This window comes from Peromyscus californicus, unplaced genomic scaffold (assembly GCF_007827085.1).
Source record: "Peromyscus californicus insignis strain IS unplaced genomic scaffold, ASM782708v3 Scaffold_9__1_contigs__length_137607984, whole genome shotgun sequence".
Lineage (NCBI taxonomy): Eukaryota > Metazoa > Chordata > Mammalia > Rodentia > Cricetidae > Peromyscus > Peromyscus californicus.
This window is the reverse complement of record NW_026294617.1, coordinates 108,601,491-108,624,850: the sequence shown is the minus strand read 5'-3', so window position 1 is coordinate 108,624,850 and position 23,360 is coordinate 108,601,491. Positions and strand designations below refer to the sequence as shown.

Sequence of the window (23,360 nt, the reverse complement as noted above, 5' to 3'; positions counted from 1 at the left end):
CCACAACCTGATGACTTTTCTAGCTGAAACATGACTTTGAGCAGTTTGTAAACTTTCCTCTTTGTGTTTTGTGTCACTCAGCTCAATGGAGACTCTCAAGCAAAAATACAACGGATTCTCCGGTTGATTTCTGGCGGTGGGTTGTCCATAACGGGATCACACATCCTGTGTGGAGACTTCCTCTTCAGTGGTCATACGGTTGTGCTGACACTTACTTACTTGTTCATCAAAGAATGTAAGTCATAGTTCATTCCTCACTGAACGGATGGCTGTGGTGGGCGGGGTCCCAGGGCTAGGATGACCGTTGGGAGAGAGATGTCAACTCTCTGTGCACACGTGCACTTTGTCACCCCACCTAGTCATTTGTGACCCTGAAGGGTAAAGCCCTGGCTGTGGTTTCTTCTAGCATTCAGTATGCCTCTAAATATCCCCCTTCTTCCTTAGTGCGTCTCAAGGCAGGAAGTTCTTAATATCAAGACTCAGAACAGGTCGAGCATGGTAGTGCATACCTTTTATCCTAGAACTTGGGAGGCAGAGGCAGGTGGTGGATTTTATGAGCTCAAGGCCAGCTTGGTCTACATAGTGAGTTCTTGGCTAGCCAGAGCTATAAATTTTTTCCAAAAAGGGAGATGCAGTGAAAAACAAATGAAATGATAAATGTGTTGTAAGAAGACCATTCTAAAGACAAAGCCAAGTGACCTTTGACTTATTCACCAGACACTTCTGTTCTGTGTGATGCCCAATAATTCATGCGTATTTCCTCGATTTTGTCCGCATCCTTGTCCTATTTTATTCCAATGTCATCATTTATCATTTCCCAGCTGCTTCTCTGTAGTACTGGGTATTTTGTGGAACATCTTGTCCTTAAGAAATGCACAGGCAAGAAATTGAAATCTCTTTCCATATCAATACACCAGGTTCCCATTATGTAAAGCCCTAATGTTTTGTAGTAGTGTGTTGTCTTAATGTTTCTAGTAGTTTACTTTTCAACTCGATTGATTGGTATTTATTTGCTTGCTTGATGAGGTTCTGCTATACAGTCGGAGCTGGCCTAGAACTCACAGCCCTTCTGTCCTAAGTGCTTCCCAGTGGCTCTTACTGATGAGGCGGTGCTTTGCGCACTAAGGGGCTGTGACTGGTTCTCGCTGCCTAGCAGGCCCCCTTTGTGTCGCTTTATGACCGTTGCTCATTCCCTCCATCCTTCTGAATGGAATGCCTCCAGATTTGCATCGCTGTTGTGTGTTCCAGAATGCCCTATGCCCCGTGTTTCCAGAAGCTTCTCTCAGTTCTCTTGGCTTGGCATGGACAAAAGAGCTTTGGGCATTGTCTTCATTACTTTTCTGTTATTGTAAAGAGACACTATGACCAAAGTCATTTATAAAAGAAAGTTTAATTTGGGACTTGCTTACAGGTCCAGAGAGTGAGTAGAATCCATGACCATCATGGTTGGGAACATGGCAGCAGGCAGGCATGGAGCAGTAGCTGAGAGCTCACGTATTGAGACAACAGCCATGAAGGGGGGTGGGGGGGTGGGGGGTGGGAGAGCACATTAACTGGGAATGGCATAGGCTTTTGAAACCTCGGAGCCTACCCGCAGTAACTAACATACCTCCTCCCCTAATCCTTCCCAAACAGTTCCATCAACTTTGGGTCAAGCATTCAAACACATGAGCCTATGAGGGCTGTTCTGATTCAGATAACCACAGGCACGGACCTGTATTCAGGGGCTCCCCATCTCTTGCTTTCCTCTCCTCTTTTGGCCTTTCATTACCCCAGACAGGTTGAGCTACATGTGGGGTTCTTATCACCTTTGCCTTAAAAGCCCAGGCGTTTCTGTGTCTATCGCTTGTATCCATACGCAGTACGTGTTGGGGGGACGGCCTCCTTCATCTCTACACAAACCCCAGGGAATCCCCATTAAATGGAATTGCCACATTTCTAATACATAGTTATTATTTGGTTATGACAGTATGGTCTTTATGGTTTTACTTCTGGCTTTTGCCCAAGGAAGTTCCATCCATAGAAGGTCCATCATTTTCTGGTCCAGAGGTGTGCTCTCCAATCTGTGGCTCAAAGGACACTTAGAGAAGATGGGCGGGTGGTCGTGGCATGTCTCAGTAAAGGCGTGGCATGTCGCAGTAAAGGCGCTCTGCTCAAACACTTGAAGTGGTGAAAAGAAAGCACCCATGTCAGTTTATTCAATATCTAAAGAGCACGTGATATGACCCCCAGCTCACAGATAGTACTGGTTCTATGCCTAGCACTAATCTGAGCCCTTGGCACACTAACTCCGTCCTCTGCTATCCCTCCAGAGGTGCTGTTTCCCTCCACTTTACATGTGAGTGCAGGAAGTGACCTGGCTATTATATACAACTCCAGTGTTTGAGGATTGGGTGTTCAAACTCAATCTGACTCCAGAGATTGTGGTCTTAATTTCTTGGTTCTGTTAGAAATTTTAGAGATTTTTAAGCTGGGGCAATGGCTCAGACAGTAAATTATTTGTTACTGCAAAACATGGGGACCTGAGGTTGAGTCTCTGACGCTCCTGTTAAAAACCGGATATAACAGCCCATGCCTATAATCCCAGCATTGGGACTATAGAGACAGTGCGGAAGGGGCCGGGGAGGTGTCCCTGGGGCTTGCTGGCAGCTGACCTTGTTGGATCTGTGAGATTCGGGTTCAGTGAGAGACCCTGTCTCAAATTCAAACAATAAGACAAAGATCAACTGAGGAAGACATTTGACATTGACCTCTCTAGCCAGCCTACACACACACACACACACACACACACACACACACACACACAGAGCACACACACGAAGAAGGAAGAAACAAAGAAAGAGGTCAGTTCAAGTTCTCTCTCTCTCTCTCTCTCTCTCTCTCTCTCTCTCTCTCTCTTTTTTTTTTTTTTTTTTTTTTTTTTTTTTTGGTTTTTCGAGACAGGGTTTCCCTGTGTAGCTTTGCGCCTTTCTTAGAACTCACTTGATAGCCCAGGCTGGGCTCGAACTCACAGAGATCCGCCTGGCTCTGCCTCCCGAGTGCTGGGATTAAAGGCGTGCGCCACCCCCGCCTGGTCTCAAGTTGTCTGATCTCATAGGATTGTCTAAGAATATCCACTTATTGATAAACAGGGCATGGTTTTCTTTCTTCTTCCCCTTCAGAGCAAGAAGAAAGACAAATTGTGATTAATTCTGTATATGACCTATAGAGGCATAGTTCCCTATGGCAAAATAAAGTATCAGATCTACTACCTAATGTAAATTGGCCTGCGTCCCTGGCCCTCTGTGTACACAGGACAGTCTGTGTGTGTACCTGTCCTGTGGTCACTGTCTAGTCATACCTGTCTTGTTTCCCTGAGTAAGCCGTGGCTCCAGTGGTTTGGAAAGTCTCCTGCTAGCAGAGCTACTGTTTATATGTGATTACTCCTCTGCCTTTTGATCATTTCCTTGCTAGCACTCTTGTTGAGAGTGGATTAAAATTCAGTTGGGAGAGCATACTGGGTCAGGACCATTTCATTAGTTAACATGAAAGAGTTTAATTGCACCAATATGCTCGCTGGAGCCTGGATTCTTTAAAACCTGTGCCTGCAGAAGACAGTGTGGCTGTTAATACTGACTGCCTGGCCTCCTCATCAATGGATTGTCATAGTACTTGCCACCATGCTGGGTCCATTGTATCTGTTTAATGCCAACTCGGCTGGAGAACCCCCCCAGACGGCGAAGTCCATTCCTTGTCATCTTTTCACTTGATGCTATCCCTGTGGCTAGAAGGAGCTGAACAAACAGGATTCTCATTTGCCATTTTGATTTCAAAATAGCTTCTACCAGCTAGGTATGTGAGATCTCAGCACTAAGGAGGCTGAAGCTGGAGGATTGTTGGTTTAACCTGGGTTACGTAGTGAGACACTTTCTCACCACAATAAATAGCAACAAAACAAGTCATCTTATTCTTGGGGGTGTGGGGAGGAGAGCGGGTCGTGATCTCAGTGTGGTAGCATCATAGAAAATGCATTTTCATAGGACACGCGGGGTTTCCCAGAATTCCTAAAAACCCTAATTTCAATACCACCAGTAGTAAAATAGCCATTCCAGCCACATCATTACTCTTTACTCATTTCAGCTTCTGGTGATTAATGATACAGAATAGTTCTAATGTGCCCAAACATGTTAAGCTGTTAGTAAGTCCCCATGACCTATGTGAGAAAAGTGGGTCAGAAACAGAACTTCAGGAGGGCTGGAGACCAGTGGAACTGGAGAATGCATTTAATGAGACCTTCAGCATCATCAGGGTTACCTCAATTTTCAGGGTTCTAATGCAATAGCCACTGGACTGGATCTAGGCCCCCCTAAGGCCTCTCCTGGTATTTCAGTCCTAGGATTCTGTAAACTATCTTGGAGATTTTAGCATCAGGATGAAGTAATTAAATGATGAGGAAGAAATTGAAATGAGAGAATCATTTATAGGGCTATGGTTCCACTTGGGAATCCACAGAACTGTAGCTGATTTACCAAGAATCACTTTGTGTGCGAATGATAACTGATAACCATCTAGGCCATTGTCTGAAGTTTCGGGTATTGAGCCTTTTACTCTTCAACCATTCTTTTACAAAAAATTGAGCACGTGTGATGCTATGAATGTAAACAAAGTTTAACATGAAATTGATTTCAGTTTATTAGATCATTAAACTTTTATTGTGAATCAGTAAAGCTTTAAAAATAGAAAGAAAAAAAAAAGGAAGGGTACCAGATGGCCAGATAATAGGAATAGTCTGTTTCAGCCATGTCTGTCATGAGCATTTACATGAGAAGGACTTGGGGTTGTGACTGCCACAGTTCTCTCCCAGCTGGTCAGCCTCACGAACTTCTCAGTAGCCTCAGCAGGAGGTTAAAGGTCAGCACATGGAGGGCCAAGAAGCCAGAGCTTTGCACTGGAGAGCTGCCCCACTGCTTTTGGCAATGGTGATATAAAATTGCTGAGAGTCAAATCTTGCTTGCCACACTGACATTCCCCACCACAGATACACACCTGAAGAAATAAAAGTAAACTTAAGACCTCAAAATACCCCTGCTTTCTCACTTTGCCCCCCTTATTTTCATAGAGCTTTTCTTTAGGCCCTGTTTCTCTTTCAATAGGGTCATGTATGTGAGCCAGTATGAGCCAGTTCTAGCCAACATAAATAACAATTCTATTGTCTTCTGTTCTTAATAGATTGTTGAAGGTGGGCAAGGCTTGTTACCCACCAACCTCCTGAGAATGACTGCCATACCTGCTAACGTGATTCCCTCTGCCCTCTCTCTGGGTAAACTGAGGCAGTTCATAGCATCAGTCTTAATGGTCCTGCTCGAGGTTATTGGGACAATATTAAGATACAGCTTGGTGGGAGAACATTTCCTTAGCATGTATAAAACCCTGGGTTGCCTCCCCAGCCAGTCAGTCGGCCCATGAGTCCATCTCTGGGAATCTTACTGCCTCTGTTTTCCCGCGGTCCAGATTCACCTCGTCACTTCTGGTGGTATCATCTGGTCTGCTGGCTGCTGAGTGCTGCTGGGATCATCTGCATTCTTGTGGCACATGAACACTATACCGTCGATGTGATCATTGCCTACTACATCACAACACGGCTGTTTTGGTGGTACCATTCCATGGCCAATGAAAAGGTGAGAGCAGTGAAGACCTTTGGGTGGGGAGTGCCCGCCGTGTACCGGGGACCCACTTCCATAGATGGGGGTTTTAGAGCAGTGAAGACCCTTGGGTGAGGAGTGTCCGCCGTGTGCCGGGGACCCACTTCTGTAGATGGGGGTTTTAGAGCAGTGAAGACCCTTGGGTGAGGAGTGCCCGCCGTGTGCCGGGGACCCACTTCCGTAGATGGGGGTTTTAGAGCAGTGAAGACCCTTGGGTGAGGAGTGTCCGCCGTGTGCCGGGGACCCACTTCCGTAGATGGGGGTTTTAGATAACTGCATGGGAAGGACTGTTGTTATCACCCAGATACAATCAGTCTAGCTAAACTTACTGTCACAGCTGCTTATTTTAAAAAGTAACCATGAAAGAACTTCACAAATGTACATGCTATCTGAGGATTAAGAACACTGTAAAATCGTTGACAGCCTGTTTTGCCAATTCAGCTGATTTATACTAGGTTTGAAGGACTTGTTGATTATATTTTGGGGTGATCAGCACCTCTATCTTCCTTTCTTCCTGTTCCAGGATGACCCGCATTCGTTTTTTTGTTTTGTTTTGTTTGTTTGTTTTTATTTTTTTGGTTTTTCGAGACAGGGTTTCTCTGTGTAGCTTTGGAGCCATCCTGGAACTCACTCTGTAGACCAGGCGGCTGGCTTTGAACTCACGGAGATCTGCCTGCCTCTGCCTCCCAAGTGCTGGAATTAAAGGCGTGCGCCACCACTGCCTGGCATGATGACCCCCATTCTTATCCCATTCATTCTTTTAGTGCTTGCTCAAATGCCACCTCTTACCTCCATCCTGGGAAGCTTCCTATTTCTCTTGTTCTCTCCCTTTGGGCCCAAGATTGCCTCACCTCCACCACCCACCCAGGTTTTTCCAGCCTTGGTAATGTTCTTGCTGTAATACGGTTGGTCTGTGTATCATTACTGATTTATCTTGGAATAGATTACCCCATGTTGCTGTGCTGTGTGTGTGTGTGTGTGGTGTACATGTGTATAAAATCTACAAGCAACTGGCTTGTCATTACTGAAAGATCTATTCAGAGCTCTTGGTGTCCACAAATCATTGTTTTCTATGGTTCCATTTATTTGGCTCTGCTGCTCAGTCGCTAGCTACTCTGTAGTCTTCTGCTGGAGGATGTCTTTCTGCATTCTGTGAATACGTGTTGCTCTGGTTGGTTGATAAATAAAGCTGTTTGGCTTATGGCAAGGCAGCTTAGAGGCAGGCGGAAAATCCAAGAGAGAGACAGGAAAAAGAAAGAGGCGGAAGAGACGCCATCCTGTTGTCTAGGGAGCAGAATGTAATGATACATAGGTAAAGCCACAGAACACATGGCGACATGTAGATTAATAGAAATTGGCTGAGTTTAGTTATAAAAGCTAGCTAGCTAGAAAAATTGAGCCACAGGCCATGCAATTCATAATTGGTATAAAAGCCCTTGTTGTTTATTTGGGTCTGAACAGCTGCAGGACCAGACAGGACACAGGAAAACTTCCAGCTACATTTGGTGCCCAACATGGGGCACGAACCCACAACCCTGGGATTCAGAGTCCCATGCTTTACTGACTGAGCCAGTGCCGTCCTCTGCTGTCTTTACCTTCTTACATGCTGATCTAGATGTTTCCAGATACCTAATCTAGATGCTTCCAGACACCTAAACCAAAACCTCCGTTTTTCTTCTTGAGTATGTTCAGCCTTCCAAGTTTTCCTTTCACTCCTCCTTGGCCCTTTTATCTGACCACAACACATCCTGAAAATACTTCTCTTGAATGCCCTCCACATCTATTCCTGAGCCTCGTTCTTAGAGAACTGCAAGCAGAGGCCACATGGGGACCATGTCATGAGCCACAGAGGGCAGGACATGGGGACCAAGGTCAAAGCAGAGCTGGGAAAAAGGCAGGACAGCAGTTCGTGCTGTGGGTTTTCACTTCTGTTACGAAATAAATAAAGTAATGAATGCCATTTAATTGAAAAGTCTCAACTGCAGTCATAAACAGTGCCTCCTTTTATTTTCCCCACCCTTAACAGAACTTGAAGGTCTCTTCCCAGACAAATTTCTTGTCTCGGGCTTGGTGGTTCCCCATCTTCTATTTTTTTGAGAAGAACGTACAAGGCTCCATTCCCTGCTGCTTCTCCTGGCCGCTGTCCTGGCCCCCTGGCTGCTTCAAGTCATCATGCAAAAAGTACTCACGGGTCCAGAAGATCGGGGAGGATAATGAAAAGTCTACGTGAGCAGCTGACCCGGCAGTAGCTTTTCTACCAGAAGAGTCCATGCTATAACCAAAGACGCAGCTTCATGTTTATTTTCAGAGTACTGACTGGTGAATGACGTGGACCAAATTTTGTGCAAAAGATCGGAACAACGAATGAAGTATTACCTTTTGGCTTTTTTTTTTTTTTTAATTCATCCCAAGAAACGTATATTTTCCTGCAGCTCTTCACTCGTGGGTGACAGAGTCCCCCAAACTGGGATTTTAAAGAGGTGGCTAAGAACACACTGTGCCTCTCCTCATTCTTCCTCCACTTCCACATTCTTTCCAGATTTTGTTTTTCCCTTCAAGGTCAGAAGAGTTTGCTAATGTTTTGAATAAAATGTCTGGATGTGTAGAGCCACGGTGTGAATACGGGCAGTGATGGTGGGAACGGGTTTCCACCACGCAGGTCACTGAGGGCATGCCACAGGTGGGTCCGGGTCAAGTGCACTTTGTATCTGCCCCGTCTGGGGGAAGTTGGGGTGCTGTCTGGGCTTTGCTTTGCTGCTACCCCACCCCCATGCACTATGTATGACTTTTCCTTTTTTTTTTTTTTAACTTTTACCCGATAATTTTATTTTTAAAGAAGGGGTGTTCCAAGGGGCGTGAGAGTGACACACTCATGGGTTTTTCTGGCGTGTGGATTTTTCACTTTCAAGTCTCTGTGACAGATCCACAGGAAGCATGGGGCATTTCTGCTCTCCACGTTAGAGGCTGCCTGCCTGGAGCCCAGGGCTGTTAACTGCACTAGCACAGGCTGCAGACACATATGTGAAGTGATGTTCACACTCGTGGGGGACACGAGCATGCTCCCCTTCTAGCTTGGACCCTGTTGTGATGTGCTTCTAATTGGAACCTAGAGAAAGGTTTGGGCACATTCCATTTAAACAATTCCTTCTTAGTTAATACTGTGCTTTGCAGGAAATGCAAGATGGATCCCAAAGGTTTACTGTGTCCCTGCCTTTAAGCAGGGCACTCTGCTCTCTAAGTGCTCCCGAGGGCACACACCACCACTGAGCAGTTTGACTTCCACCCTGTGAACATGACACATGGTGCTGCACTTAAACATGCCGTTGGCATCCACCCTCAACTACATAGGAGCAGGGAGCTAAGCATGGGGGCCGCACGCCTTTAATGCCAGCACTCAGGAGGCAGAGGCAGGCTGATCTCTCTGAGTTCGAGTCCAGCCTGGTCTACAAAGTAAGTTCCAAGACAGCCAATGCTGTTACACAGAGAAATCCTGTCTCCAAATAACCCACCACCACCACTCCCCAAAAAAGAACAGGGGACAGCTATGTCTAATATTGAACAGATTTTAAAAATCTGGTAGGTTTAAGAATATCTGGTTTAATATGTCACTCAGTGCTAGTGCTTCTTTGCATAATCCTGCCTTGATTTCTTAACTACTGGAAGATTAGCCTGTGAAACTTACAGTTAACGGTGGAAACCGTTCTCCGGTTACACACTTGTCAGCATGGGAGCCAAGGGAGGTGAAGCAGGGTGGAAGGAGGCGGTCACATTCACAGTGATGAAATGGGTGGAGAACATCCTCGGGTTTATCCTTATAAGCTAGTTGGCCTTGAGTAGTCAGAATTAAACTTTAAATTGCTTGGGAAAAAAAGCACAATGCAGATTTGTTCAGAAGGGCCATTGCCCTCTGGTGCTAAAATTCTGTGTATGTGTCCAGAATGTCTGTCTTTCTGTGCTACTGGGGAGGTAAAGAAAAGGGCTCTGGATTCAAAGGCAAGAGAGTAAGATTCTCAAATCTGGCTATCTTCACTAGAGTGGGAACCCTAAAGATCTTCAGCAGACTTTGAAATGCAAGGGTTTTTTCAAGTATTTTTATTGAAAAAACCAATAACAAATGCATACCCAGTTTATCTTGTATTAGACACAATTCTCTACAGTTTTCACATGTCCATTTCCTCAACTCTGACCCTTAAGTTAGAACAAAATGTTTTACTTCGAAACACTAATTTAACTTCTGCATCTGATTGTGAGGGATTCATTTGGCACTGAAGCCTTTGGTCTGTGAGTCCCTCATTGAAAAAAAACACCCGAGAGCCTTCTCCAGCTGTGGCTAAGATTTCCCGTGTTTCTTCAATTGAGGAAACGCTTAAGCATTATTACATTGCATGCTGATTGTTGGGGACCCTTGAAACCGTAAACCTTGCCATTTAGTCAAATAATCCAGGCTGGAAAAAACAATACCATCACTTTCTAAAGGACTTTGAAAATACCCGTGAGTCTTGTGTGGACACTACTTTTCCCATGCTCTCTGTATATTCACTATGGCTCTCTCATAGATGCTGATGAGGAAGCATGTGGCTTGAAAATAAGAGAGGGATGCCAGGCGGTGGTGGTGCACGCCTTTAATCCCAGAACTCAGGAGGCAGAGCCAGGTGGCTGGTGTCTGAGTTCGAGGCCAGCCTGGTATACAGAGCAAGATCCAGGACAGGCACCAAAACTACACAGAGAAACCCTGTCTCGAGAAAAACAAAAAAGAAACAAAGAAAATAAGAGAGGGAGATGTCCAAGTTTCAAGATGTGAAAGATGATCAAAATTCATTTCAATGTAGGAAAGCAAATTGGAGACTCAATTTAACATGCCATTTGGGATATAAAATGTAGACAATTACGATGCTGCCTTTGAAACAGTAATTTTATGTTTGAGATGGTCTCATCTCACCGTGTAGCCCAGATGGACTTCCCATTTCAATCCTCCTGCTTCAACCTCCAGAGTGCTGGGACCATGCCTACCCAGCCAAAGTGATGAATTATCGCAGCACCTTTTCTTTGCCAATTAAGATGCAGATCTTGCCAGGTGGTGGTGGCACATGCCTTTAATCCCGGCACTCAGGAGGTAGAGGCAGGTGGATCTCTGTGAGTTCAAGGCCAGCCAAGTCTACAAAGCAAGTTCCAAGACAGGCTACAAAACTACACAGAGAAAGAAACCTTGTCTCGAAAAAACAAAAAACAAACAAACAAAAAAGATGCAGATCTTACCTATTACCTGTGTTTTTGTGAGCCCATGCTTTTGGCTTTCCTGTAACATAGCACTTCTGGAAAATGCCAATAATACATAACACACATGCAACATGCTACATGTTTTTCCTGAAGCTTACCAATGGAAAGGGAGTTCTTTGAAACTTCATTTTTTGAGCTCCTCCACTAGATCCGAAAAAGGAAGCATCCTTCCCCCAGTCCCTCCTGAGCTAATTGTGGCTGTCCTTTGAGTTACTGGCAGCTCGTGAAGCAGGCTTTACTGAGGACAGAGGGCTGGCTGAGAGTCAGCTCATGACATCTCTGGGCAGGTTTGTGGCCATGGAGTCTTCGCTGTGTTACCAGTGCCTCCTAGTGGCAATATGTCATGTCTGGAATACAAATGCTACTTTAAAAATAGTTTTTCAAGGTTTCTGCAAAGTTGCTTTGTTTTTTTGCTTTTCGTTGTTCAATATTTTTTTTGCCAAAAATTCAAAATTCTCATGGAAAAGAAGGTATTTTAAAAACATTGTAAATCCTTCTTAATGGGAAAGCACTCAGAATCTGATCAAAGAGAATTTCTGGTTGTTTTTACCTCTTATATCACAATCATTAATGTCTAGTCTATAACTACCGGACTGTGTTTACTTCAAAACCCGAAGTCAACTGTCTTTATTTATGTTGGAACTCACTTCAATTTTAATTAAAAGTTCATATCTTGTTCCATAAATATTTTAAACTTTTTTTGTATTGTTTTGGTTTTATACTATAAAACCGATTAAAAATTTAAGCTGGTCTTAACACATTCACCACTGTAGTGTAAGGAAGTGTGAGAAGGAATCTTTTAATAAATGAGTTTACATGTCTTAATCAAGTATAAGTTATATGTATTGTGTTGGAGCCTTTTCTATGTTTATGTAAGGATTTCTGATATTGTTTTTAATGCCATTGTTGCAATAATTTAGCCCCTTTGACTCATATGACAAAATGCATCTTATGAAGAAGTGCTCTTGAATTCGATATCCATATACTGAAAATCATGTCAGAGGTACCCAAAGATAAGTTTTTATACAGGTAGACGCCTCATAAGCGCTGGTTTATTACTCACTAATATTACTGTACTGTGTTCCTAGGGAATCATGAATGGCAAGGGTGGGTCACTGTAGAATTATTTTAAACTATCTTTTAAAAGAAAGAGGAGAAACTATAAGCTAATCTAGTTGCCAAGTTGGAATTCATTATTTAATTTACCTCCTATGCAATTAATGCTGCGAACTGTCTGGTTAGTGAGTTACAGTGTATCACACAAGGAATATCTTTACAAGGTTTGAGAGGCAGCCAGTTGCATTCTTTTGGATATTTACTATCCTGTTTCCATGTGTTAAGTGCCTTGTTGTAAAGTAAAATTTAAGTCTAGAATTCATTATTTTCCTGACCTCTATTTTTCATTATGATTATCTACTGTGTGCTGTTGTAATCATTTTATTAAATGCTTACATTTTAATCAAATATATGTATTTCAGTCTCTTCTATCCACTACTGTCTTTTACATTTTAAAAAGTTACTGTAATGTGAGTGAGCGTGGGGCGGGGGGGTGTATGTGTATGAGTGAGTGGGGTGGTGGTGAGTGTTTTGGGGGTGAGTGTGTGTATGAGTGAGTGGGTGGATGGGTGTGAGTGTGTGTGTATGTGGGTGGGTGAGTGTGTGTTCGAGTGAGTATGTGTGTGGGGGGGAGTGAGTGAGTGTGTGTAGGTCAGAGGACAACTTTGTGGAGTCCGCTCTGTCCTCCCACCTCTCTGTGATTCTTGGGATCAAGCCCAGGCCAGCAGGCTTGCATAACACGCACCTTTAACTGCGAAGCCGGCTCCTGGGCTCTTAATCACTCACCTGTCACGTGGGATTTAAGCTGAAGTTCTGTATTCATTGTCGGTTTATTTTAAGAGAGTTCTTTCTGTTTGGAAATATACTTTCTATGTTTGTGAAAACATTCTGGAGGGATGTAGGAATATGACTTCAGTTGATATTTACATTTTAAGTGCCTGATTGGCAGGGAAAACTAATTTTTGTTTCTGCTCAGAAGAGGAGGTGTGTACTTGGTTTCTGACCTACAGATGCCTAAAGCTGTATTTGCCTAATAAATACAGTGACATCAACAGCCTCTCAAAAGACTTAACAGTGTGCCTTTCCATTCAGAAGACTTGTTCTTCACTTTTTAAAATGAGTTACTTAAAGGAACTTAAGTAAACTAAATCTTATTATTTTTCTACCCATAGATTTTTTTTTTTTTTTTTTTTTTTTTTTTTGGTTTTTTTCGAGACAGGGTTTCTCTGTGTAGCTTTGCGCCTTTCCTGGAACTCGCTTTGGAGACCGGGCTGGCCTCGAACTCACAGAGATCCACCTGCCTCTGCCTCCCGAGTGCTGGGATTAAAGGTGTGCACCACCACCGCCTGGCCCCGTAGATATTTTTAAATTTTTTGTTTGTTTGTTTTTTCGAGACAGGGTTTCTCTGCGTAGCTTTGCGCCTTTCCTGGAATTCACTTTGTAGACCAGGCTGGCCTCGAACTCACAGAGATCCATCTGCCTCTGCCTCCCGAGTGCTGGGATTAAAGGCGTGCGCCTCCACTGCCTGGCTAAAATTTTTTTTAACTTTATATAATGTGCATCGGTGTTTTGCCTGCATGCATGTGTAAGGATGTCAGATCCCCTGGAACTGGAGTTACAGACAGTTGTGAGCTGCCATGTGGTTGCTGGAAATTGAACCTGGGTCTGGAAGGATTCAGTGCTCTTAACCCCTGAGCCATCTCTCCAGCTCCTCCTACCCATAGATTTAAAGTTAAAAAAAAAAAAAAGATCTGTAGATGTATCCAACCTTCTTATTAAATAATAAACACAGAACCAATGCAAAGAAGAAAGCCAAGAGGTCAGAGCTAAGAGCTAAAACCTTACCCTTCCTCCTGCGGTGGTCCTACCTCTCCGAACCAGAGAGAGCTACCCCTCTGTTAAAGTCTTTATATAGAGTTCCTGTCCTGCCTTCTCATTGGTTGTAAACCCAACCACATGACCGCCTCCTCACAGCCTGTCTGTATAGGCCTCCAGGTTTTCCATGATTGGTATTAAGATTAAAAGCATGTGTATCCAATAATGGCTGTATCCCTGAACACACAGAGACTTACCCAGCTCTGCCTACCAAGTGCTGGAATTACAAGCGTACGCTACCACTGCCCTGCTTTCCTATGGCTTGCTAATAGCTCTGACCCCCGGGCAACTTTATTTATTAACATACAAATAATATTTTAATACAAATAAAATATCACCATAAAGATCAGTCATGAGTGAAAAAAAAAATCAGTCATACACTCCAAGATTCACCGAAACAAACTCACTAGTCTCCAAAGACAAGGAGAGTCCTTTCTGTCCCCCGGTTCTGATGGGAATGTCACATGGGGGCTCCAGGGTAATGACCTCAACTGGACTGCCTAGCCATTTCCAAGGCAGGTTTCAGAAGGTTGTTTCTGGACTCTCTGATGAAGATGAAAGCAAAGTTAGTAAAAACAGTCCAGTGGAAGAGGTGGGGCTCGGTAAGACAATAGTCTCAGAGATGGAGTTGTTGGGTGTAGTGCAGGCTTTCTCCCTGGGCTGCCTGGAAGTGATGATGAACAACGGTCCACAGAGGTGGTGTGCCACATCTGCCAGGGTGGCTGGAAAGCTCATCCCAGTGATGACCACCCTGTTTGGAACACTGGCAAGATGCTGTGGCAGCCTCAGCTGCAGTCTGTGCTTATCTAGAATGTGTGACACGAGAAGCTGATGAGAATTTTTGTCCATTGCACTGGACGAGACAGGAGCTCCCACTTACAGGCTGATTGGTTCTTTTGTTTTCTTTGTAGGGAGCTCCTGGTGGGCTTCCTGTGGGGGCATCAAGGTCTCCCAGCGCTTTCAGAAGTGCTCATGGAAGTGAACCCACAGTTCTCTTCTTAAGCTGCCTCCGCTAAGGTGCTAAAAGGCAGTTCACATGTCAGAACTGTGTGCAAGGCTCCTGAGCAATAGCACAAACTTAAAACAAGATGAGAGTGGTCGTAGGAAAATTGGTTGTCATCCGTGCTGGGTGAGTGGCTTGTATTTCAGCTACTGATTTTAGAGTCGGGGTGTAGTATTATGCCTAATAGTCCTAGCTTTAGGACTACACCCAACCAAGAATGAAAGGCTCAGCTAGTGTCCCTGGCAGGCTGGTACAACCCAGGCCCACCACATTGGGAAATAGGGCAGTATCATCTCTGTAGTCAGGTTTCTCTGGTCCCGCCAGGCCCCACAGTCCCGTGGCATACTTACAAAATAATCACTCAGAAGCTTATATTAACTGCCTGGCCATTAGCTCAGGCTTATTACTGACTAGCTCTTACACTTAAATTAACTCAAAATTCTTACCTATGTTTAGCCACATGGCTTGGTACCTTTTCTCAGTTCTGCCTTGACATCTTGCTTCCTCTGTGTCTGGCTGGTGACTCCTGACTCAGCCCTTCCTTTTCCCAGAATTTTCTTCGTCTGATCGCCCCACCTATACTTTCTGCCTGGCTACTGGCCAATCAGCATTTTATTTATCAACCAATCAGAGCAACACATTCACAGCATACAGAACGACATCCCATAGCACATCTCTATGCCTATTTTGTTTTTTTATTTTTTTTAAAACAGTGTTTCTCTGTAGCCCTGGCCATCTTGGAACTCACTTTGTAGACCAGGCTAGCCTTGAACTCAGAGATGCACCTGCCTCTGCCTACAGAGTGCTGAGATTAAAGGCATGCGCCACCACTGCCCGGCTTTCTCTATACCTATTTTAACAATGGGCTCAGCTCCATGGTGTTCTCTTCAGAGATCATAGTCTTGCAAAGAGCCTTCATTTGCTCCAGATGATAATGCCATTCTGTTTGGAGGCGACTAAAAGTTGTGATGACATTCAACTTTGAAATTTTTATCTCTGGAGAGACATGAAAACAGCAAAGTAAGCTTTGTTCACTAGGTTCCCATGTGCCATACACCAGAGCTGCTGATAGATAAAGCTCTGCCGTCAAGGTGCACTGCCAAACTGACCCATAACTGCTCTGGTGGTTTGGATGAGATCTTGGGCATTTGAATACATGGCCCCCAGTTGGTGAGGATTAAGAGGGGTGGCCTTGTCGGAGGAAGCATGGCACTGGGGGTGGGCGTTGAGAGTTTAAAATGTACCATTTCTACTTTACTCTCTTTGCTTCACACTTGTGGTTCAAGATGAGCCCTCCGCCTCCTGTTCCTGCTACCAGGCCTTCCACTTGCTACCATATATCCCTCTAATGGCAGACTCTTACCTCTCTGGAACCAGAAACCCAAACAAATCCTTTCTTCTCTAAGCTGCCTTGGTCATGGTATTTTATCACAGCAACAGAAAAGAACTAATACAGCTGCTAAGTCATATATTGAGAAGTTCAGATCACTAACTGGGGTCCAGTTAACACTAAGTAGGGTCCAGGAAACAGGGAGGCAATCACTTCCTTGGGTAGATTGTCACTTGATTTTACTATTGCTTCCTTTTTAACATTTTAGTAGAACTACAGTTTCATCCAAATGCATCCCACCATGGGCCCTCAGCATCCCTCTTAGTTTGTGTTTACTGGGCATATCGGAGATGCAAGGCCAAAGTTCAGAGTTACTCAGTGGAGATGCACACAATGCCTATGTGGCATCCATCTTGACTTCCTCATTGTCCTCCACCATGAGGTTGGGACACCAGGGAGTCCAAAGCAGCCATGCTGTGACTTTGGCTGCTGCAGTGCTCATGTACTATAAAGCCCTTGGTCTCTGACCCGGGAGTCCACACTAGCTTGTTGGCTTTTTACACAGTCTTAGCTGCTTCACCAACATGACAGTTAGCCCTTCCTTTACTTCTAATAAAGCACATAAAAAAATAAGCATAAAACTTGCATTGCTACCTGGGAAGGATAATGGATTACACACTGTAAGACGAATGGCCAAACGGTCTTATAAATGAAATAACCGGAGCCAGGTATTGGGGTAAACGCTGAAAGATCAGAGAAGCAGAACAAGCCACAGCCAACCTCACCTTGCCAGTTCCTCAGCCGATCTCGTTTCCTCAAACTGGAAGCCTCTGAGTCCTCATCCAAATGGATCTCAGCTGAACTGCTGCTAAAAGCCTATAAGCTTAAAAAGCCTAAAAGCTTAAAAGGACTCTTTAGTTCCGGTCCTCATGCCTTATATACCTTTCTGCTTCCTGCCATCACTTCCTGAAATTAAAGGCGTGAGTCACCATGCCTGGCTGTTTCCAGTGTGGACTTGAACTCACAGAGATCCGAATGGATCTCTGCCTCCAGAATGCTAGGATTAAAGGTGTGTGCTACCACTGCCTAACCTCTATGTTTAATATAGTGGCTGTTCTGTTTTATGACCCCCAGATAAGTTTATTGGGGTACACAATATATCAACCACAACACACCACTCTGCATACCTATAAAGTGAACATTTAATACAAATGTGGCATGTAGTAAGGCATAGCACTTTATATACAGTCTTTGATATACAATCTTTAGGTTCCCCAAAACCGTGATGTAAGAAAGTCAAGGAAGAGGTGGGTAACCAAGTTTCATGAGGTGAGAAGGTTCATAAGTGTTACAGATAGTCCTGGAGTTTTGATTCCACTGACTGACCTTTGCTACCTTTCTGTCATAATTCCAAGACTTCAGTCACAGCTTGTTTATTAAAGTCACATCTGGCTCCATTTCAAAGAGAGAGACTTGGCTTCTTGTGCAAAATGACCTTAAACTCAAGAGAACCCTCACATATTCGAGCTCACAGGGCTGTTAAGAATAAAGCAGTTGTCAGCTCAGCATCAGAAATTCAAAGTGTAAAGGCTCCTCTGCCTGCTGTTTCCACATTTTTTAGACGCCAATCTGATACATGGGTTGTTTCCACTATACCTTTCCAGAAACTTTTAGAAAAGTGAGAAATTCCTAGAGTGGATTTTTTTCCTAATAAAATGAGAACTGTTCATTCAGTAAAGTAATCTGTGTTTTACCCTAGCCCCATTGCATCTGATGGTGGAAGAATGGCCATTTTATCCTGCTCTCTGGTACTTGAAGCTGTCTGGTGTTATGCTAGAAGCCGAGTTACTGTATCCTACTGCTGATCAGTGAGCTGACATGAAAGGCCTGCTTACATATATTGAGACAAACACTAGAGACTTCAACCATTCTCCACTTGTCTAGAGGTTCAATTATATCAAAGACAGTAAGCCCGAAGGTAGATGTAGATGTTAGAGGTCATACTGCACCACAACAGCTTTCCTAAATGAGGTAGTGAGAAGCCTGCTGCTGGAGCTGCTTATGTCACAACTGCCCTGGCTGGGGGCCTTGTTCAGTGTAACATGCTTGTCAATATGTTTTAGGCCCTTGGTCCCTTCCCCTGCACTTCACCCCAAAACTGCCTAAATTGAAAAGGATAAATGTAGGCACACACTTACCCAATGGAGAAAGATAAAGTCACAGGAGAAAACTGAAAATGTCTTTAGACAGACAATAATGAAAACCTGTAGGAAGCAACAAAAACAACCGAGATTCACTTTGGGGGCCAGCAAGATGGCCCAGCAGGTAAAGGGGATTACTACCAAGGCTGATGATCTGAGCTGGAGTCCTAGGACCCATGTGATGTAGAGAGAGAACTGACTCCCAGCTGGTGTCCTCTGACCTCCCATGTGTACCACACACAGCATGAACAAGCAAGCACACACACAAACTGTCAATCAGGACCCTCTGACAATCAACTGGAAAGACACCAAACAGGCTGACCATCCACATTCAAATTAATAACGTTAGACTCTTCTGCCAAATATAAAAATTAATTAAATTAAGAGTTTACATCTTGAGCCACAGGTGACAGGAAGTGAACTGTGTGCCACACTGTGTATAACTTGAGCATAGGATACCTCAAAGCTCACCCACACAGTGACACACTTCCTCCTACAAAGCCACACCTATTCCAACAAAGCCACATCTCCTAATGGTGCCACTCCCTTTGACTTTATGGGGGCCAGTTACATTCAAACTACCATATATATTTAAGCACAGTATATCTTTGGAAAAGGATTTTCTCATGACAATTATCACAATAAAGCTTTAGGCATGACTACTTTGAAACTTTTTTGCAAAGCACATCTCTTTTGCAAAGTATCTGTGACCTCTTCCATAAGAATGGTTTTAATGACTGAGAAACAATGCTCAGGATAAGGGTCTAGGGAGGAAGAGTTTGGAATAAGTATAATAGCCAACTCTTGCAAAGTATATGGGTCCTCTTTCATAAGAATGGGTGATTCAGGTGAGGCCTGGCTTTGCAGATAATAAAAGATCACCCAGGCTATTTAAACAACAGTCACTCCTGTCTTCTGGATGGAAAACAGGTGTAAATTCTTTCCCTTGAAAAGTATGGGAGTTTAATGTTCCTGGTTTCTCTAGTACTATCTGTAAACAGGTGGACCTCATGCCCTATGCATCAAATGTTTCATTTATGTGTCAACAAACATACCAGTATTGTAAACAGTAATGTTTCTAATGACAATATATATAATGTAATTAAAATCACTTCCAAGTAGAAGAATAAAAAGATGAGAAATATTTCCCACTTTACAATGTCCTGTATTTTCAATTTTTCTATAGAAACTATTTTTTTTAAATCTTTTAAAAACCCTTTTGATATCCTTGGTCCTTATTGACAGAAGTGAGCTTAATTCTTGGGCTCAGGGCACAGTACAATCACTTGAATCAAGGAAGTAACATGTTTTATTGGAGGAATAGCTTGGACTTTACCTTGTAAACATACTTTATTCTTTGGGGTTTGGTTAAGTTTGTTGTTCTGATAGGTCAGGTTCAACACTCAAAGTCCACTTGGGAAGGGCCACATAGAGCTGGAGGCATCCTGGAGTGTTTGCGTTCAGCTCACTCATGTTATCCAGTATAAAGCACTCAGTCAGGTTTGGACTGAGGGTCTGCAGTTTCCATATAATAGGAAGGAAAAAAGGTGTGGGAGACAACAGAGATTTCAACAATAAAAACCAACCACCATGAATCAGTAACAATAAAGCTGGCTAACAGGTTATTTCTTAAGGGAATTTTACTTTTTAATCGCCTTATTTTCTACCTCTGTGGGGACATCTCAGACATCAAAGTTACTGTGTCTTCTAACCTCCCTCACTGTGCCTTTTTTCCAGATACTGGTTTCTATTAAGTTTTATGTTTTTACTCACATTATGGAGATGCAACTATACTATAGTGAAATGCTTCCATTCACATTTAGTAAAATGCATATACCAAATAACTAATGAGCCTATCAAGTTCTAGAACATTCCTAATGACTCGAGAATGGTGTTCTTCCTTCCATGCCTTTTCCATTGCTTGTTTTGATCCAGATCACCTGGGTTAGTGTAGTGGGTAGCCATTCCAGCTTTGATCTGGAAGTTCCAACCCCCATTGAGGCTTCGGTAACTGTCACGCCTACAAGGCGGGGCCAAGAGAGGACCTTGAAGACCTGAGATCCAGATGCGCCGGCTCTCTTGGTTCCTGGACCCTGGACGCTGGAGGTAGACCGAGCAGAGTTCTCCAGAGAACACTGCGCCACGCTTTACCCAGACTCTGTAAACTATCCATTCACTTGTAAGTTACCCCACAAAATAAACCTCCCTTTTAACTACGTGGAGTGGCCTTAATAATTTCACCAATAGGTTAGTTCTGCCAGATCTGGAACTTCAAACACATGAAAGTCCGCAGAACACCCCACAAAACAAATACCACCACTCACAAATGTAGTCAGCAAGAGTGTTGTTTATTCCAGCATGGAGGGGTCTGCCAGCCAGACAACAAAATGGCTGTGACCCCAAATGGAGCTCTCAGGCTCCTTTTGTAAGCAGCTAGGAGGGGGATGAGTTCATCCTGAACAAGATTGGCTGGGGCTCCTCTTCCTGCTTTAACAGGGTGCTGAAACTAAATTAAAACTCAGGCCTAGTGGAGACTGGGGCCTGGAGAAGCCTAGTCCTGGTGCTGCTGTGGCCCCTCAAAAGTATGCAATATACTGTTTTGTTGAGATGGGGTTTCACTGTGTTATATAGTCCTGGCTGTCCTGGATCTCACTCTGTAGACCAGTCTGGCCTTGAACTCACAGAGATCTCCTTGCCATTGCCTCCCAAGTGCTGGGATTTAAGGGCTGTGCCACCACTGCCTGGCACAATATACTATTTTTGACTGGGCTTCTTCACTCAGCATGACAGTTTTGTTAAAATTTACCCATGCTGTGGGGTGTATCATGATTCCTTTTTTTTTTTTTTTTTTTTTTGGTTTTTCGAGACAGGGTTTCTCTGTGTAGCTTTGCACCTTTCCTGGAACTCGCTTTGGAGACCAGGCTGGCCTCGAACTCACAGAGATCCGCCTGGCTCTGCCTCCCGAGTGCTGGGATTAAAGGCGTGTGCCACCACCGCCCGGCTTTTTTTTTTTTTTTTTTTTTTTAACTGGAGAGTAGGAACATGTTCTTTCCTGACCTCACTGCCCTGGTTGTAGGGCAACTGACTTGTTTCAATTTTGAAATCAAACAAGATACTTGTCCCAATTCTGGCACAACTCTGTCTAAATAAAACTTGACTCTGTTACCTTTGAAATTCTGCTTTTATTTAGGTCTTTCAAGGGGGTGCCTCCATCACCTCAAGATAAATCATAGTACAAAACGTGCAACCAAGAAGTGTGAGATGGATAAAAGTGGTACCCAGTAGAAGATGGGCAGGTCTATTTAGCCATCATTCAAAGCAATAAAGGCTACATTCAGCAAGTAGTACCTTGGCCAGGTTTAGCATCCAACCTTGAAAGTGTTGGCAGAGTTGCCCATGGTCAATATCAGGCAGCACATTGAACTCAAGGTATTATAAGGGTATCAATAACTTAATGAGCAGCAACAAAGCAGTAGACATTTTGCTGATTGTTTGATTTAATCCTTATATTTGATGTAGGTAATATATAAATATATATATATATATATATATATATTTATATATATACTCTCAACTTCAGAGTACAGCCTAGGGAGGCATAGGATGTTATGCACCTAAAGAATTATGCAGCTGGTCATGGTGGCACACACCTTTAGTCCCAACTCTTGGGAAACAGAGGCAGGTGGAATTCTCTGAGATTAAGGCCAGCCTGATCTACACACCTCATTTCAGGTCAGCCGGAGCTACACAGGAAGACAAAAAAAAAAAAGTATGTAATTCATACAAAGTCAGTATTCTAAGGAGTGTACGCAAAGCAAAACAATAAGAACATGAAGCAGAGCAGGTGTGGAGTTAAAGTCCAGTGGCACTGTACAGCTAAGTATTAACAGTGTTTCTACTTTCTCTTTCCACTGGTATTTTACAAAACCTTCCTAATCCCTGAATCCTCTCTGTCTGTGCTTACTGACTCAGAAAGAGTGTGATGTGTGGCACATACTTCTCTGAGACCTCACAGACCAGTTCCACAATTGTGGTTTTACAAGTTGAGTAATTTAACACTGCCCTTGATAACAAGCTTATTTAGATATTTTGCCTATATGATTACCGACAGCTTCAGCCAAAATCCATGTAAAATCAGAAGGATTTCAGGAGGCAAGGGACTGGTTTAAAATTGTATTCGGAGCACCAATAAAAACAGTCATCTTCCTGAATGTTGTTGCCATTTTTCTTTCCTACCCAAAAGACCCTTCTGTGTCCTCCTCCTGTACTGCTCCTGGTTGTAACTTTATTGATTTGTTTAAAGGGAAAGATGTAGCAGTGTTGTATAACAGTTTCCTCTGTGATTAAAACATTCTATCCTGCAGGAAGCTCCTCAAGCAGGAAGATAAACAAGTCAAAGTAACTTCAGGAAGTCCCTGAAACTGACCAGACTCATTAGACCCCCCTCCCTGCCAGAGTGAGCAACAAAAGCTCCAAGTCCCCCTAAGATGCTGCAGGGTCAAGCTTCAAAGAAGACTCCTAGATCAGACCAGGTTCCTGGAAGAAGTAGAAACCAGACAAGCTGCCTGGAAGAAGTTTAGACCAACTGAGGCACTGGGAAAGGACATTTTCCAATCTGTCGAGCTGCCTCCAAGCTGTGCAGTAGGCTCCAGGTTCCCAGCTTTTGCGAGCTGTCACCCATGATGGGGTGGGCTTGGTGATGCAGGTGATCTTTTAGTCATTTCTGCTTCTGTAAGTAACCCCTCCCCCATATTGCTGAATAACCCAAATAAAACTTACTAGTTCATCAAGTTGAACTTTGGTGCTATCTATACTTTGGTCTGTCATAGGTTCTATCTGGAGTGAGAAGATAAGTGTGTTTTATCTTCCCAGGGAAAGTTTTGTCACACAACAAGCAGAACGTGTCCCTTTACCTGGCAAGAATACCCTGCATTTAA

The 23,360-nt window shown here is 43.7% G+C and overlaps 1 protein-coding gene across 3 annotated transcripts in view; it reads left to right on the top strand.

The window, feature by feature from the left end:
* Sgms2 (sphingomyelin synthase 2) overlaps positions 1-10,439 on the top strand; it is an 84,461-nt gene extending 74,022 nt beyond the window's left edge. For all 3 annotated transcript variants that reach the window (XM_052731314.1, XM_052731315.1, XM_052731316.1), the window contains exons 4-6: positions 82-235; positions 5,491-5,657; positions 7,708-10,439. In XM_052731314.1, the coding sequence (XP_052587274.1) occupies positions 82-235; positions 5,491-5,657; positions 7,708-7,911 (525 nt within the window). In that variant the 3' untranslated portion in view covers positions 7,912-10,439. The remainder of the gene's footprint in view (positions 1-81; positions 236-5,490; positions 5,658-7,707) is intronic.
* The last annotated feature ends 12,921 nt before the right edge of the window (positions 10,440-23,360 follow it).